The sequence below is a fragment of the Nothobranchius furzeri genome, chromosome 5 (genome assembly GCF_043380555.1).
Source record: "Nothobranchius furzeri strain GRZ-AD chromosome 5, NfurGRZ-RIMD1, whole genome shotgun sequence".
NCBI classification, from domain to species: domain Eukaryota; kingdom Metazoa; phylum Chordata; class Actinopteri; order Cyprinodontiformes; family Nothobranchiidae; genus Nothobranchius; species Nothobranchius furzeri.
Genome location: NC_091745.1, coordinates 66,792,244 through 66,811,267, shown reverse-complemented (window position 1 = coordinate 66,811,267; position 19,024 = coordinate 66,792,244). Strand labels below are relative to the sequence as shown.

Sequence of the window (19,024 nt, the reverse complement as noted above, 5' to 3'; positions counted from 1 at the left end):
CATCTGTGTTCCTGAGAAAGCAGTTTAAACAAAACCTGGCCACGCGGGGACAAGCTGTTCCCACCCGGCCCAGGTTGAACTCACCTAATGGCGCTTACACATTGGCTTTGGCACGGGCCCATACGGTACCGAACGGCACCGGAATTTGGTTTCACACACAGGTCCGATTTGCGTTTTTGGTGCCAAGTCAACTCTTTTTCTCAGACCTTCTCCTCAGCGGTCAGACTGGGACCGGGGCAACATTACGGACTGACTGGCCGGCTGAAATTAAGCCTACCATATCCGATCTGCGAGAAGAATGAGCCAGCGGGGGGTTTCACGCATGCGTGATTCATTTTCATGCTGGATGCTGTTGAGTAAACTTCTGTCTGTAGCACAGAGCTGCCGATCCGGAGCTACCATTAAGTGTGGGAACGGGAGAAAAGAATAGCTGTGTGTGTGTGTGTGTGTGCTCCTATTCTCTGCATCGGAGCTCTTGCCCTGGCAAACAGACAGATGCTCAAGGGAGAACTCTCTCTCTCTCTCTCTCTCTCTCTCTCTCTCTCTCTCTCTCTCTCTCTCTCTCTCTCTCTCTCTCTCTCTCTCTCTCTCTCTCTCTCTCTCTCTCTCTCTCTCTCTCTCTCTCTCTCTCTCTCTCTCTCTCTCTCTCTCTCTCTCTCTCTCTCTCTCTCTCTCTCTCTCTCTCTCTCTCTCTCTCTCTCTCTCTCTCTCTCTCTCTCTCTCTCTCTCTCTCTCTCTCTCTCTCTCTCTCTCTCTCTCTCTCTCTGATCGGCTACGATAACTGGCCACTAAATTGTCATTACACGTGAGTGTGTGAAAAGATGTCTGTCTCAATTGTGGTTTCCTAGGGGTGCGGTGACCTATCTTGGGTGTTCCCTGCCTTTAGACTGAATCTCTCCATTATCCAGAATCTGGTGATTCTAAAAACTAAACAGAAGGAAACTGGTCTTCCTGCCTTTTTTTTAAGACGTTGTACTTTCATTTGAAAGCAACACCTTTTAAATGAGAAGTGAAACATCATCAAACAATAAAAAAAGGAAAACCTTCTACTCTACTTATACAAGCAATGCATTTGTGATGAAATCATATATTCAGAAGTACAAAGTTAGGGATAAAACGAAGAGATGAAAGGAATCTAACAAACTACATTTAAAAAGTTGTTTCGTGTCAACCTTTAAACAAATAACAGAAATCAGATGTTGCTTCTTAAGCAAACATGTAAACATACATTCTTTCCAGAACCAGATCAGGATCCATTAGCTACAGTTCTTAATGTAGATGTGTATATTATTCTAGTTCAACAACCTGCCAACCCGTCATTGTGTGCATGGTTTCCATACATTTGGACCACATGACATGCTCTGTGCAGCTATATTTAGCACAAATTAAACAGAGATCACTGTTGCATTGCTATTTCCTTAACAAACAGGAATTTATTCAATCAGAAATCCGAGGCATATGGTTATATTTCTTTTATGAGGGCAATGCGTGTCTATGAGTCTGCACACATGTACTTTGTTCTAGAATGTGCATGCTTTACGTTTGAAGAGACTTTTAGACTGAAATGTTTTTTTTTATTTGAGCCCATTGGAAAATGAAACACAATATCATTAATTTGATAGTAGTAAAAATATGTATTTCAACATTGTTTACATATGACTGGAAGATCTATAGCTGTGGCCAGCAGTTTGTAGAAAGACAAATATTATATTGTTACTAAGTTTGTTGCCTTGGTTTTTATGATGGAAGCCTAGAAAAAGACACTTTTAGGGGATGACTTGGTGTCAAGATGGGCAGCAAAGAAGCCACTTTTCTGGTAGAAATTACCATTTCTATTTGATTCACAATCTTTTTCAAATCAAGCTTCAGCCCAATATTAACAATGCACAGTAACATTTACATACATCCACATACCATCAGAACCTTAAAATCTATTACTGAATAAAATCTAAAGGTAGCTCTGCAACGGTTTTGTTCAATCAGAAAAGTTCAAAAGTTTTCAAAAGGATAAGTTAACCATTCCAGTCAGCCTAGTGTTATCACGGCAGAAGAACCAGCCTGTTTGTCCTTCCTTCTCACACACAACCCATGCAAGAAAGGAGCAACAGAGAGGACGAACAGGAGAAAATTGTATATAAAAGACAATCAATCACTGCTATAAATAATATTGGCCCTAGAAGCACCAAACCAAAAAAATCTCCAGAAAAACAGGCAAATGCGCTGGTGCATCACTGTGTTAGCTCAAGCATCAAGCTAATCCAGCTAATCCCCTCCCCCAGCACTTGCTTCTACAGGCATAACACTTTCAAAAGAAAACCATGGATGTGTGATATAGTTGACACAGCAAATCCTAGGTCAGTCAGAAGTGCTGCAAAACACCCAATAGCTTTAGTGATCACGTGATTACGCTGTCTGAAAACAATACATAAATTGTTCAGCCTTACTTCCTGGGACCCTATGAGGGGTTGCTTTTAAGTCAAGGGAGTGGACTTACTCACAGCCTATGAACACAGCCATGACAAAAGAACAGACCCTAAACATCCACCCAGAGGAACTACCCCAGACATCCAAAGACTGTTAGATGAGGATGCCTTTTCCAGCATGATGGAGCAAAATGCCACAGGGCTACAGTGACAGATAGCTAAGTGGCTTGCAGAACAAAACGTCTAATTTTTAACTCCATGTTCATGAAACTCCTCAGACCTTAATCCTATTGAGAACTAATGGTCAATCCACAAGAGTCTGAGAAATTCAGACAAACTCTAAATATTGGTAGTGCAAGAATGGGATTCCATCAGATCCAAAAGCATGCCAGGGTGAACTGCAGAGGTCTTGAGAAAAAAGGACCAACAGTGAGAATCTTGACTTGTACAAACTTAACGTAATTGTCAATAAAAGCATTAAAGTGTAGCAAACGCATGTAGTTATCCTTCTGTATAACAAAGTGAAAACTGAAATAAAAAGATCTAAAACACTGATGCAGAAAACTTGATGAAAACCAATTCAATAAACTGGCAGTGACAAAGACATCCTCCTAAAACCTGGACAGAATTGTTAAAAATAAAATAATACTATTTATGCAAACAATTTAAAGTTTAAATCATCTACTTGGATAAGATAGCTATAAAGAGAAACTTGAAAAGAGTGCCAGATGAAATTAGCTCACATTAAACCAGAGTAAATTGAGACAAGCAATGTTTCCAGCTATTATGGATTAATATTCTCTCCGTGAATATAGCCTTCATGTGGTAGCGTTGATGTTTGCCAGTTCAGTAGACCTCAGATCACATGTCCACATGTCCAGAGTCAACTAAAGCTCAGGTTATTGCCAATAGTTAAAAAAAAACAAGCTGAGTAGGTGGAAGATAAATAATTGTGTGTCAAGAAAAATGATGTAAAAGTTTTAATTGGTTTAACAGGGTGTTGTAAGTTTGCCCTACAACGTTTTATGTGACAATTGTCAAATATGATATGAAACGTATCTTTATCACTTTATTAAATTATCCAATTTATGGATTTCAAATGTGATTGCTTGGTGCGTAAATCTTATACTAAAAGAGAACAATCATAACTAAAATAATTTAGCAGATCTGAGCAGATGCAGAGTCTGACACGTCAGAAAATAGTTATTTTAGAAAGTTTATTTTCTTGACATACCCTGTTACTAGTATCTATTTGTTACAGACTATTGCAATATAGCGGTTTTTCCTTGCCTATTTAATGCTTCATCTTCCCTTTTAAATTACAGCACTCGTGTCTATAAGTGGAAAGCACACCACACAAATGGACCTTTTCAATCGCCACTTCAGTGAGGTCTTTTTACTTGCAACGTAAATGAAAGCATATAAGTTTACGGTTTGTGGTGAACAGCATGAAATTTCACATATCATCTTGTGAGTTACAAACTTTATTCCATTTACACTACAGCCAAACAAAAGCGTCCCACGACCAAAGCAGAATGTAAACAGCGCTCTGCGGTTTTGAATGCTTCGGTTAAAATTTCTGTGCCAGAAAAAAGATAAAGAGGAGGAGGGCTGGAGGTTTGAACCAACAATATGCTCAGTGAACAAAGATCCCGGTGTCGCCCCTTGGATTTGACCTGTCAATGTCCACTAGAAGAGCATAAAACCAGACAAGACAAAGTGAGAAATGACGTAGTAAGCATGTGAGTATCATAGCTTTTAAAATATTTTTCCTGACCAAAGGTACCTCTGTTTGATTTTACTCATGTTTGATATATTTTTCAAGTTTAGTTCAGTTTAAAAGCTATTAGATTACTTGGTCGTTTTCCTTGTAATTCATTTATTTCATACTGTATGTGTTTCTTAAGGGTGTGCTGATTCAACATTTAATTGATGTATCGTGCGTGATGTGACGTGCCGATTCAAAATCGATTTGTGAAACTTCATAAATGGTTATGCATGAATGCCAAAAAATAGCCGCAAGGCATGGCAGGAAGATGAAAGTTTTGTGTGCCACTCAGGCACTTTTGAAGACGGACCAGCGAAAAAAGCAAAACAGCAAAGGTGGGAGCTTGTTTCTAAGCTTCAGACATTCAGCATGGGATTTACTCATCAGCATTAAAGGAAAGTTGTGTAAAACTAAAATAAAATACAACAGCAACAGTAACATGTGACAGCATCTTAAAAGTTTCCATTCCGGGTTAGAGAAAAGAAGAAGCCAGTGGCCGTTCCTCCTGACCAACCAACAGCCGAGGAAAGATTAATAAAACTTGCCTTTTTCAAAAAACTATGATTACTTTGCTGCAAAGCTGATGCAGAACCAGGGATCGTTTGGTCATTTATAAGTGGTCAGCCTGTGGCAGTAATGTGGTGTGATCATGTGTTTTTACAAAAATTACCAGATGACTGCAAACCCACCAGCATATTACCAGATGAGGTATAAAGTAGGTGCAATGGGACCGTCTCTGTGATTAGCTTTGCAAGGCTGATTAGGCTTACAAAAGCAAAACTGACTGCCCATGTTTATTTCAATATTCATGTTTTTCCTGTAGATTTCATGCAAAAGGTTGTAAGGCATACATTCAGGCCTAGTCCACACGTAGCCGGGGTTTTTTAAAAACGAATATCCGCCCCTCCAAAAACTTGCATCCACACCACCTCGTTTTTAAAAAAAACTCTGTCCACACGTACCTGGATAAATACGTTGTTAAGGACATGCCAGACCTGTAGGCGGCAGTACTTCCCCCGTTCTTAACCTCGTCCTTCGTCTGTGGTCTTCCGCAAGGAGCAGTAATTCATTGGTAATTCCGCTTGCAAAAACAAACAAGCAAAAAGCGCTTGGACAATTGATGGATCAGGTAGTGACAGAGCGCAGCTCTGAAGGCTTCCATGATGCCGGTGTCCGACAGGTCGCACACGTGATGTCAGCATTTTTTGTCGCGGAAAGTGACGTTGCAGACCTTAAAACTCCGGTTTTGTCTGTCCACACGCAGACACCCAAAACGGAGAAAACGCAGATCTTCACTTTGGCCGGAGTTTTTAAAAAGATCCGTTTTCGTGTGAAAAAACTCCATTTTCGTGTGGACGACAGGCCAAAACGTAGAAAAATATCTACGTTTTGGCAGATCCCCGGCTACGTGTGGACAGGGCCTCAGTCTTACATGAATATAGTGGAGTAAAAGGTATTTGGTAACTGAAATTAATGTGTGCTGAATTAATTTAAGAGTAGGAAAAAAGCAACGATGCAAGACAAAAACAAACTAAATGGTAAAAAATGCATCAAAAATTGTGGTAATCGTGATAACGGTTTAATAATGGAATTGCAGGACTCTGAATAAAAATCTAATCAGATTGTGAGGTACCTAAGATGGCACACCCCTATTAATTGTTTCATTTCATGGTCTGCCTATCCAACTGCCCCAATGTCCCCGCAATATCGCAGTGCCATGTCAACTAAACATCCAGAGAATTAAGAAGCTCCGGGCTGATCTCATCCATCGCTGAGGCCCTGCCCTGAGGAGCTTTTTGACCACCTCAGTGACCTCAGCTCCAGAGATTGGAGAGTCCGACCCAAAGAACCCAGACTTTGTTTCCTCACTGGAAGGCATGCCGGTGGGATTGAGGAGGTCTTCGAAGTCCTCCGCCCAATGATCTACAACATCCTGAGCCAAAGTCAGCAGCACACCGTCTACTATAAGTAATAGTGTTGGTAGTGCACCGCTTTCCCTTCCTGAGACTCTGCACGGTGGACCAGGACTACTCGAAGCCATATAGAACTTTTTCCTTAATGGCCTCACCGAACTCCTCCCATGCCCAGGTTCTGGCCTCCCTGACCACCCGAGCCAGATTCTGCTTGGACTGCCTCTAGAGTCCCACAGGCCAAAAGAACGACACAGAACTCTTTCTTCATCTTGACAGCATCGCTAACTGCCAGTGTCTACCAGCGGGTTTGGGGGGGGTTGCCCACTACAAGAACCGACCACCCTGCGGACACAGCTCCCGTCGGCCACCTTGACAATGTCCCATTCAAACCCAATGTTCCCCTTTTCCCCTGGGACACATTCAAAGTTCTGTCACAATCAAACTAGTATGACAGGAATTAGTTAGGGGTGAGGAGTTCACTTACAGACATCCTGATTTGTTTTTTATGATTTCTTGTTATTTCACCTGTATATGTTGTTTTGAATAAATAGGTCTAAATATTTAAACTGACTTTGTGTTACTATTTTTTTAACTCCACAGCAATAAAAATATAAAAAATATATTTTTTTTACCCTAATCTATATGAGGTTCCTTCAGGTTTTATTGGTACTCAAATACAGCATGCTGTCCTTTTTCCTTCTTGCACTTTAACACTTGTCAAACATTTGCATTCAGAAATGAATAGAAAATTAGGACTAGACATTCTCTGAGGAATCTGTTCAGACTTCCACTTTACAGAAGAAGATCCATCTCTAGATATGCTTCCTCACAGCTGGAAATATAACTGTGGGTAAACTGCAGAGGACTTAATCACTTGCCGATGTTCAGCCTTCTCACAAAGGTACCTGGATGGATAATCTCAGCAACAAGTCTGGACTGAATGCCGAAGACATCTGCATTCTCGCATGAAGCCCCTCCGGAATATTTCGGGAGAATTTTGGACCCACAGTGCACGTGCAAAAAGCGAAGGCTTTAATCTAATTTTTATTCCAATCTCTCGGTCTCTTTCATGTGTCTTTGAACTCCCTCGGTCCACCTCCTCATCATTTTTCTTTTCCATGTACATACACACAATGCTCATTCTTTGTATTTCTAAATCGTTCTAGTCTTTGCCTTTTCATCTCTCCATCTCTTCTATCTTTCTCTGAATTTTCCCTCGGATCCCCTCCCACTCCTGACCACATCCATATGTTATTAATAAAGTCTCCTCCAGCTCCACCACTTCTATGAGGAAATCCTCTGGCAGGTCATCTATGCCTGTCTGATAAAGAGCAGCGCAGATGCTTCATCCTAACTTCTCTCCTCATCCCTCCATGCTTTTTTATTTAACATCACTTTCAAATTAGAGCAGAGTCAGGCCCAAAACTTTGGCTTGACCTTGATGGAGCAGGTATGAACTGGGAGTTACACCACCCACAGCCACTTCAGCATTTAAAGATTCCGGAACCTGATTATTTTTTAAAGAAAATAAGGAAAATGAAACTTGACCTGATCAAGCTAGAAGAAATTTTAAAAAAATGAGCCAGACTCCAAATACAGCAGATTTTTGTTTGTAGTGAGAAGCAAAGCCTCATCAAACAGATGTGTTATCACATGACCGAACAGAGCCCAATGTCAAACCTTTTATCTTTAAACCAACTCCTTAATGGCTCGGGATTAAAGATTTTTATTCAAAATAACTGAAAAAATAAACCCAACAAATTGTCTAAATTATTTTTTTATGACTAAACGATTCACTGAAAATATTTTGTTATGGAAAAACAAACGTGAAATCTCATCATGCATTCAGATCTGACCTATAGGGCCTCATGGTTTCATGTATGAAATAAGTGTGGAAAACAGACTGTGACATTTAAGCTTTTGATGTACATCTGACAAACGCGTTTATACATAAATACACGGAGTTCGACTTGTGAAAAAAGCGGGAGCGGGGGGGTGGGGGGGGTGGGGGGGGGATTTTTCACTTTTTTAGATGACAAGTACAACATGCTGTTGTATGCTGGCTGCGGGGTATTTTGTACATAGATGTCTCCTTTAGAAACTGATGGCAGCCTCACAGAACACTGCATGAGGATTTTCGCAGTGTGTGAAACTGAAGCTTAAGACACTCAACTTGTAGCAGTTGGTAAATGGAGAAAATGTACCAACCGCTGCTGTTGTTGTTACAGCAGCAAGCTTTGAAGAAGGCTCCTGGAGTAGTCAAAATGTCAGCAAAAAAGAAGGTAAACCCCTTTTCTCTCTGTGTGTGTGTGTGTGTGTGTGTGTGTGTGTGTGTGTGTGTGTGTGTGTGTGTGTGTGTGTGTGTGTGTGTGTGTGTGTGCAAGTGAGAGAGAGGTTAAAAACGTGTTTGTTCTACATCTTCTGTGGGAAGTTATGAAAGTATTTAGAGGGGAAGACAGGTGGTTTCTACGCACCCGTCTGTCCTTTATTCTAGGAATCAAACACACAAGGCACCTGAGGGACTACTGTCCACACAACATAAGCACACATGTTCTGCCTCCTCTTATAAACAGGGCAGCAGTAGCTCAGGAGGGAGAGCGGGTTGTCCAGTAATGGAAAGGTTGCAGGTTCAATTCCGGCTCCAATCAGAGATTGCTGCTGTTGTGTTCTTGGTTAAGACACTTAACCCGTCTTGCCTGCTGGTGGTGGTCAGAGGGACCGGTGCCGTCAGTGTTCGGCAAGCCTCGTCTCTATCAGTGTGCCCCAGGGCAGCTGTGGCTACAATGTAGCTCATCACCACCAGTGTGTGAATGTTTGTGTGTGAATGGGTGAATGACTGATTTTGCTGTGAAGCACCTTGGGGGTTGTAAAACCAAGAAGGCACTATACAAGTACAGGCCATTCACCACTTAAACACACACTTGTTAATGTGATAATGTACCAGCGGTCCTCTGAGGCACAAGCACAAAGTGATAGAAAAAAGCAGGATGTCCAGGATGCACAGATATGTGCTCTACCGTAACAAAAGCTTCTAACAACAAGCATTAAGTTCTTTCTCATTCATCTTCTTTGTAAAATTATAACATAAATAAAAATGTATGTAATAAAGAATGTGAATAAGCACTCAGCACTTCCAAAGGTTCTACATTTCCTGCTCATAAAGCATTGACATTTGATATATAGCGGTAATGCAATGGCCATAAATCTGTGAGGGTTGTCCTGGTCCTTATGGTAAACGAGAACCCAAGTGGGACCTAAGATGGGTAGATTCCAATCATGCTGTCTACTTGTGCTGAACTGTTTTTCTGTGAGTCTGTGTACGAAGAATTATCTCTGTGTGATAACATCTGATGGGGTAACACGAATGCACGTGTCGCTCCTTAAGCCAGTATCTCACTGGGCTACAACTGTCAGCGACTGATCACTCACATGGGAGTTTCTGAAATGACTTGAACGATTTGTGAGGGTTCTCAAGTTCCTTATGCGAGTCGAGGAGTCTCGATCTCAAGTAGCAAAAATATAGAGGATGTAAGATAAATTCACTCAAAATAGAAAAGTTTAGAGTTTTGAGGTTTGTCTGCAACAGCACGACTGTTCTACTTCATCTTGACCCAAACATGCATGTTGGGTTTTCCTTCCTGGTTGTGGTTTTGTTTCTCTTTCTTTTATTGTTGGTGTTGATTGTTTAATTGGGTTTTGCTTGAATGGTGTACAGCAATTTGGATAAGGGTTTCTAAAATTTGGAGGTTTCTGAGATTAACATGTCTCTGCAGAGCTTGATGACCTGCTGAACAGTTGATTCAATCATTGAATCATGCGTGCTTGTGCAGGAAAAACAACTAAAACATGGTGGGTAGGGGCATTTGAGGACCACAGTTGCCTACTCCTGATTTAGTGTCTCCAATTAGCCAAACATGCATGTGTTTGGTCTTTGGGAGGAAGACGGGGTACCTGGAAACCCCCACATATGTATGGCTAGGGAGAATGTTCTAACTCCACACAGAAAAGCCACATCCAGGATTTGAACCTGACACCTTTTCCGTTGCAAGGCACCACCATGCAGCCATAGCTATCACAAAATCACCCACCAGATTCTACCAGAACACACATTCAGTCATGAACATGAAAAGATCCTAATGACTAAATAAAGTATAATTACACAAATATATACATCAACTATAGATGTGCACCTACTTTGTACGGGTGCTTACACACACTTACATATGAGACGTGAGAGGCCCAGCTGTTAATGGTGGTGGTCCCACTCTCCACAGTGGGATCTGTGTTTGACCGTTTCTAGAGCTCCATTTGGGGCCAGATAAATCAAGCTGCTGTCTACCAGAAGCCTACATTAGGGGCCAGCACGGCCCCTGGACGGCCTGTCAGTCACCCCGTCAGTCAGCGAGCCACCCTCTTCCAGCGTTTGAACTTATAATTACAGAGAGCCTGAGCTTGGTTTGGCCCAGACTAACTCACAAAGTCCTCCCCACCCCCTTGCTGTCCACTTCCCAGACAGCAGCTCTTGCTAGCACAGCGCTAACGCTAATACTAACAAATAATGTGTGTTTCACCTCCAGAGGAAACAGTACTGAGGAAAATATTTATGGAAGCTGAAAAGACTACCTCCCCCTCTCAACCTCCTTTGGCCTTTTCTTCATTCATTTCCCACAAACTTGTTTCAGACTTTTAGGTTTTGTTTGAGTGACACCTATATGCTACCCCTTAACTTTTAGAGTGCTAATGCTAGGCTATCCTTGAGCAGCTGAAGATTAATCAGACAGCAGTTAGAGGGGACAGTGTAAAATACAGAGGCCGTTAAAACTTACGGCTTTTTAAGGAGTGACAAGGGAGAGAGGAAAAGGAGAAAAACGCCTAAAACCAGTCAGAGAAGAGCTGAAGGTAACCTAGAGCCGCCAAAACAAGCTGGTGAATGTTGTCTATAGCTGGCTTGTCTGCTCCATGACACATCACAAATCATCGTTCAAGGGTCTTACTTTATTCTGAAAGTCATAAATCATAAGCGACACTTTGGGTATATTTTGGAATTTGGCCGCTGTAGCCGGCAGATAAAAACATTTTTGGAGTTTGCACACACACACACACAACGTAAGACGAGGCTTACTAGAGCTTGGGAATTCATGAATAAAATATAGGTCTACAAAAGCAACATGAACAATGGAAATATTATCCTCTGCTGCATAAATGCGCAGCCGACCACAGAGTATTCTCACAGGGAGAGCCTTTCCCTCTTATCTCTGACGGTTTGTTGGTGATGACTGGCCACTGCATGTGGAGACACACCGCTAACGAGGGGGAAATTCCTTCCCCCAATCATCCAAGATTGATGCAGAAAATTTACCCAGCAGACATTCCTTGGAGCCCAAATGAAAAAGGTGCCTGGTTCACCCACATTCCTGATTGGCCACACATTCCTTTACTGTTCTAACAACAGTGTGATTGCAGGCATGGAGCCATGGCTTCATGAGGTAAACCTCCATAAATTCTCGACTTTCTAAACAGAAAAACAAACTTTCACCTGGTGGTGGGGTTTTACTAAAAAAAAACATTTGTTCACATACCTGGTTGTTTGTTGGAGGTGTTGATGTGCTTGTGAAGGAGGAGAATGATTAAAAGTAGGGATGTCCGATATTATCGGTCTGCTATTAATATCGGCCAATATCAGCATAACATTTGAGATCGGAAAACATCGTTATCAGTTTTTAGTCTGTTAATGACCCAACTTTTACATACCATGCACATATCATATGTACATCAAAGCTATAACCCAAAACGGTCTTTGCGAGCTGCTGAACCATCATTATCAACTGGATCTGTTATAAGATTTACTGCTTACGGAAAGCTTACTTTTTTGCATGCTGCCCCTATGCTGCAGAACGCTCTCCCTATTCGTGTTAGGCAAGCCCCTTCCCTCGAGCGTTTTAAGTCCAGTCTCAAGTCTTATTATTGTACCCTTGCCTTCAATTGTTGACTTAATTATGTTCGCCTGGATGCCACAGTTGCTGTTTTAGTGTATATCATTGTACTTGTTTCATTACTCTCTTTTATTGGCCATGTTTTAAATTTAGTTTTTATGCTGTTCAGCACTTTGGTCAGCTCCAGTGACGTTTTAAAATGTAGAAATACATTTGGATTGGATTGGACTGGATTGGATAGGGAAATTTGAAAGATCTGAGGTCAAGTTTTTGAGATATTTTAATTTATTTGGCACAACTTGTGTGGTAGAAATTTGCCCTGTGTAGTGAGGATCTGCTGTCCTTACAGCACGTGTAGCTACACGTAGCTAGCCAGCTAACAAATTATTAAAACAAAAATAAGAATCTTCACCCAGGGCTATTTTTTTTTCTTATCTGAAGATAAAAATGTTTTATCACCACAGATGCAATATACATATAAAAAATAATAATAATTACTACCTAATACACAGATCTTAGCATCACACTTAGGGAGAATGAGATTCAGCTGTTGATGGAGACAAAATAAACATGGTACTTTTCTGATTACTAATATGAATTGAAGTTGTGATTTAGCACAACATGTTTTAAAATATAAGCATGATATGTTAGTAACCTAAAATGTTTTAAACTCTTTTGTACGTTCATTCTGTTTTAAATTTGTAATTCATTCTTTGTTCTTTTCCCACAAAATTTAATAAAAAAATATTTTTTACTTGACAAGTTTTAGCTAGTATCTCTAGCCATCATCAGAGATCGCAGGTGTTGGTGGCATCACTTCCTTTTACCCGCGGGCAGCAGAGGACGGTGTCGCCCTCTACTGTCTGCGTCCTCCTTGCTGATGACACGGTCTCATGCGTGATGAAATGCGAATACTCCATCGACTCTGTTCATGGTTTTTGTGCCAACTTCTTATTTCTGTCGCTATTTTGATCCATCTTTTGAAAATGTATCAAAGAAAATGGCTAGAGAATCCAGCTAAAATATGTTGGAAACTACTTTTTACTAAACTGTGTAGGAAAAGAACAAGAAATGGTTTTATGACGGGGGAACAGCACATATTGGTTATCGATCTATATCGGTATTGGAAATTAAGAGTCAGCCAATATCGATAAATCGGGTATCGGTAAAAAAGCCAATACCGAGCATCCCTTATTAAAAGTTAAAATTCACTAAGTCAAAATCATTTATACATTTTCTGGTACTCAAACATTTTGTGTGTAATGATTTAAATTACATGTTATTTAATATGCCATAAGACGTAGGATTCCATAGAAAATATGAAATCCACCTTACGGATCTGTGAGGTTATTTAAACCAGAAGATTGGATCTTTTTAATGTAGGGATTAGATAACAGCTTCATATTCACTCAGAGACAACAGAAGAGAGAGAGTCAAGTTTAAAAGTTAAGAATTTTATTACTAACAAATTAAACTAGACTTACTTTAAGCACTAAAGGTATGGTGTAACTAAAGTGGATGAGACGGTGAATGGATGACATTTGATGTTGATCAAAACCAGCAAATCTGAAGAAGCGATTAGTTCTGATGGGAACTGAAGGTGATGTCTTCGCATTAAGCTTTGGTTAGGAGATTCATAAACACATTCAACGCCATTTGCCGGTCTACCTACCCTTCAGGAAGTCCCCTTTAGATCAGAAATGTCGAGGTCCAGCTTGACCTTCTCTGGAACCGAGCCGGTAGGAAAAGCAGCGGTTGCCGACCAGTCCAGTCTGTGAGATACTTCCGGGTCGCGACAATTTGTTGGCGTCTGGTGAGACCCGAGCCTGGGTCTTGATGGTTCAGCTTTTATTTAGAAAGGAACCGTTGCAGCAGTTGGAACAAAGCAAATTTTCCAGCTTGTCGTTGTTCTTTCTGTTAAAGAGGAAGGTTTCGGATTGGCCACTCCGACAACTTCTCTGGAACGCTTTGAACTGGCGTTAGAGATGACGTGGGCATAGTTTTATACTTTGGATGTTTTAGTTTATGGTCGAATGAAAAGTTGACAGAGTTACCAAACACCATCAAAACCACGCCTCCGTCAGATCTGTTAGATTCTGATTGGATCAGTGAAAGGAATGTGTCATGTCTTTTAACGCTACGTGAAATGAGTCCTGTTGGAACATTTAAAGTCATATTACTTATTATATTCTATAGGATTATAATAAAGTAATTAATATTTTGATTTCACAGATTGGTCACATCTTATTTGTTGACTAACACTTGGTTGGATTAGCTTCATTAAAATAGAGTTCTTTGATTAATTAAAAGAAAAGAGTTCATTCTTCATTCTTCTGTTGAGCTGAAAATAGGCAGGTTAGAAGTGAATGCATGAGACCTTGAGACCATATCTCATGCAGACTAGTTCTGTACAGAGGAGGGGAAAAACAGTAATTTCATCCCATTACTTATTGCCTATTTATTCAATGTTTGTATGTCCAACATCATGCTGCTCTGCTGTTATTTTTTTAATTGCCCCTCGGGGATAAATATATTTTTTCTGATTCTGATTCTGATTACATCTGGTACTCATACATTTCATTGGAAATTGTTTTAAATAAATTAGTTTGCTCTTTATCCGAAAACAAATCACAATATCACTTAAATTTGACAAAAACAAAAAGATAATAAATAGGAACAAATTAATAGCATTTTGGATATTGTCGTTTTCTCATCCATCCACTATCAAACATATAAAACACTTTCTTGTTACAGTAAAGAAAGTGCTGAGCTGGCCGTGCCCTCGGAAGCATGACTCTTAATACTGACATGAATTATTAATTTGACGCATTCATCACTCTTCCGACCAGCCATCAATAGCCTCCATTATGGGGGTGTGTATACATTACAGAGTGTATAGTGTGTCAGAAACTTCCCGCATACAAGCCGTTGGATAGCGGGAAGAGAAGAAAACAGAGATAGAAAAACTGAGGGAAAGAAAGAATGATAGACAGGAGCGACATCAGAAAACATTATCTAGAGGCGGCAAAGTCATGATGTCCCAGCAACAAAGTGCTGGAACGATGTGGGACAGTGGCGTTCTGAAAGGATATACTCTGATGGACTGAAGGTCAGCCGTGTGAGTTACACGGTCATACAAAGTTTTATAGTGAAGCATTTTCTGTAAAAGACTTCAGGAAAACTCGTGTGTTCCTGCAACATCTCCCTGGTGATGAATTATTAAAGATGGTAGCAAACACCTCTTTTTCAGTTTAGGCTAAAAAAATAACACAGCCTGTGAAAAAGATGTAAAAGAAAGTAGAGTTGCACACATTGTTATTATTTGCATTAAAAAAATGCAATGTTTTCACTCCTGTAACCAAAGTGCTGCAAAACTGGAATAGTTTTAGACATGGAGGCGTGGTTGAACTCTCCAGACTGGAACATATTAGGTGTTGTGTTTGTAGCCTGGCAACAGCAGAGCTGAAGGCATTAAATCACATGACGTGAAGTCTGGACCGATAAAGTGGATCGAAGCTAACGGCTCATTGTGCAGACTGAAGAGACACTCCTTCACAGTAACGTGTCCAGGATTAGGCAATTTGTTGTGTCAATCATAGCAATCACTTCTATTTTACTTTTGCAGCTGTGCCTGCAATCTCTGTCTGCCTTTAAAGCAGCCAGCTAGAGAGGCGCTGAGGTCCAGTGCGTGCTCTCATAGCCCAGAGTCAATCAAACAAAGGAGACGGGTTTATGCATTGATGCTCCAGCTTCTGTCTGTAAAAATGATCTTGGCATTGCAGCATCTCAACACATATTGAAGTTTTATGAAACATAAAACTTGCAAGCTGTCGACTAAACAGATTTAACCTGTTATCATTTAAGGCAGACATGTTTAGATTAGACACTCTGAGATAGCTTATTCTCGTGAAAATGTAGCCAGCTTAACGTGAGCTCTGTTTATTTGAGTTTAAACGTCATTGGACCTTCAACGAGCTCGTTCATTTCCTCTCACTAAGCTGCAAACAGAGACTCAGAATCCTTTAAAATTGCACGGATGTAATGTTACAGCACGGTTTGAACAAAGGAACTGTGATCAAACAGACAGCTTTAACAACTAATGAAGAGATGATGTCACCCAGCTCTGTTACATTAATGAGATGTTAATGAACTGTGGAAGAGATGAATGCCAATTCTGAGTCTCGAGTAAACAGCGGAAGCAAGCAATAATCACTTCTTCTCCCACATTGTAGCAGTGACACTACAGCAGTTCCATGCTCGCACACCACTTTAGCATAGCGCTGTAGCTGCTTCCACTTAAAGTCAGTCTAATGACCTTCGCTACACTCAAAAACAAGCGTTTACATCTCTTAGAGCACATCACTAACATTAATCATCACAACTAGATGCTGGAACCTGATATCTTACCTCAAATCTAAATTTAATTTATTACAAATAATCTGAGCTCTGAGCGGTTTTGATTGTGATTTAGCAGTTATTATTTGCTTCAAGCGGGTTTTGGTGGGACAAAGGTGACCTTTAACACATTTCAATCAATCGATCATCATCAGTCATGAGCAGGAATGCCCCAGCCTGTCTCCCTCACTGACTGGCTCACCTGCCAGGGTGCTAACAACAGAGAATCGACGCCCCTCTAAGTAAAACTGCAGTGATGAACCAAGCGCATCCCGCTCACCCATGCAGGGTCGTGGGGGGCTGGTGCCTATCTCCAGCAATCTCCGAGCAAACAGGGAGGGTACACCCTGGACAGGTAGCCAGTCCACTGCAGAGCGACACAGAGACACACAGGAACAAACATCCACACACACTCACATTTAAGAACAACTTAGAGAGATCAATCCAACGGATGTTTGGACTGTGGGAAGAAGACAGAGCACCTGGAGAGAACCCACAAGTGCACAGGGAGAACATGCAAACCCCTTGCAGAGAGACCCCAGGCTGGGATGCGAACCCAGGACCTTCTTGCTGCATGGCATGCCCCATATGCAAGGTAATAATCACTTCAAAATACAGTTTATATTTTAAATAAAATGTTTTCTAACTATCTCAAACTCTAAGTGACTGAGAATTCCAGACTGTGTCAGAACAGAAGCAAAAGAAACCGTGATATAGAACATAAGGCTGAACTCCAAATACCTGAGAACCTGAAAGAAAACACATAGGAGCCCGGTGAAAAAGCTTGGAGACATAGCAGCACACACACACACACACACCAGCTCGTCTCTGTTTATATTTTTGTTGCTCAGTAGAGTATCAGCATTGGATCGATGCCAAGCTCCCATTCTGTCTCAATCACGTCTCACCAATGCAGGAAAAAGCAGGCCAGTTGTGAAAGTGTTGTGTAAAAGTCTGAAGTGGGGAACGTGCAACAAACCCACATAAATTCCATAAATGTCCTCACTTAAAAGATTCCAGAACCCAAAATGGCCACACAAAATATCAGCTAGATGCACATCCACAGACACACAGCGACGACGTGTCAGTGAGGATTTACAGTGTGAAGGTTGTATTATGCTAGTTTATGGACTTCCTCTGCTTAGGTGTAAACTCACACACACACACACACACACACACACACACACACACACACACACACACACACACACACACACACACACACACACAATCTTAAACAGTCACAGCCTATCGCCTATGGCATCAGTACAATGTCTCTCACACTCTATGAGACTGCAGGTGTGTGTTGTAGCGAGTTTGGGCTTAACTGTGTGAAGCAGTTACGTAAAAACCCCAAAACCAGACATATTTCTCATAAATAAACCTCGGTGTGTCACTGACCTGGCTGTAAGTGGCCTCCAGCAGTGTGTCCAGGTTCTGGAGAGGTGCCGGGGTCTTGTCTTTGAATCGAGTCAGCAGGCGGCGCTGGATGGCTCTGAACTGGACCGCTCGCTCGGAGAGCAGATCTTGGTACTGCTGAGCGCTAACACGCAGCTAACACACACACAGAGACACAAGTTTTACTTCAGAATGGTGATTAGACAAAAACATTTATTCTCCCAGCCTTTCTGATATTTATTATTTTTTTGTTATAGAATAGAATAGAATAGAACAGAATAGAATAGAATAGAATAGAATAGAATGGACTTTATTGATTCCACAGTGGGGAAATTTGCTTGTTACAGCAGCACCAACAACACCAATACCTGAAAGTGATGGTCTACAGACAGGAAGTAGTCCTGAAGAGGGAGAGAACCGCTGAAACTTTTCCTGAAGTCTTTGATTCCCAGTTTGGCGAAATGCTGATCGAACCGCTGAAGCAATTCCTTCACCACTAACCACATGTCCTCAAAACTGTCACTCTGGATACGGTAGCGCTCTGAGAAACACAGACACAGTGGTATGCCGTTTCAGGGTGAAATCTGTATGAGTTGTACATAAAAGCAGGTAAAAGCATGTAAACCAGCTTCTATTAAAGTAACTGATATCATGTGGCGTTAAAAGTCGGACTCACGGGAGGTCTTTGAGGCCACAACTGTAACTTTGGTTCCTGACAGAAGCTGGAAAGCCAAACTACTCCCATCCTTATCTTCTGTTTTTGCTGAAAACTCTGAAGCAGGAGACAGAGAGCAGAAAATAGGGCGATGAAACAGATAGGATGGTCTGTCATGATACCGAGCGCCAACAATGGTGAACAAGATACAGTCACACTCTTTACAAAGACACACAACAGCAGCTCACACAGATCCCATCTGCACGAAGAAAGCACACAGCACTGAGTGTGTGTTTGAACATCAGCTCTGCTGAATTTAGCTGATTGTCAGATAAGTGGGAAACAGAAAAGAGGTTCCCACAGCTGAAACAAACATGCATAAACACATTTGTATAAACACTCAGCCACACAGACACGTAACAGATTATTCATATAAATGTACACACACGGCTACACATCTCACTGTTGCTACTAGGTTGAAGAGGTTTGCACATTTTTGCAATTAGTCATATTTTAGTTGTATTGTATTTGTTTTTATT

At 41.1% G+C, this 19,024-nt stretch overlaps 1 protein-coding gene across 5 annotated transcripts in view; it reads right to left on the bottom strand.

Annotated features, from left to right (window-relative positions):
- bbs9 (Bardet-Biedl syndrome 9) overlaps positions 1 to 19,024 on the bottom strand; it is a 186,496-nt gene that overhangs the window by 115,217 nt on the left and 52,255 nt on the right. For all 5 annotated transcript variants that reach the window (XM_015949922.3, XM_070551029.1, XM_015949923.3 and 2 more), the window contains 3 exons: positions 18,507 to 18,602; positions 18,199 to 18,371; positions 17,834 to 17,986 (listed from right to left, as the gene is read on the bottom strand). In XM_015949922.3, the coding sequence (XP_015805408.3) occupies positions 17,834 to 17,986; positions 18,199 to 18,371; positions 18,507 to 18,602 (422 nt within the window). The remainder of the gene's footprint in view (positions 1 to 17,833; positions 17,987 to 18,198; positions 18,372 to 18,506; positions 18,603 to 19,024) is intronic.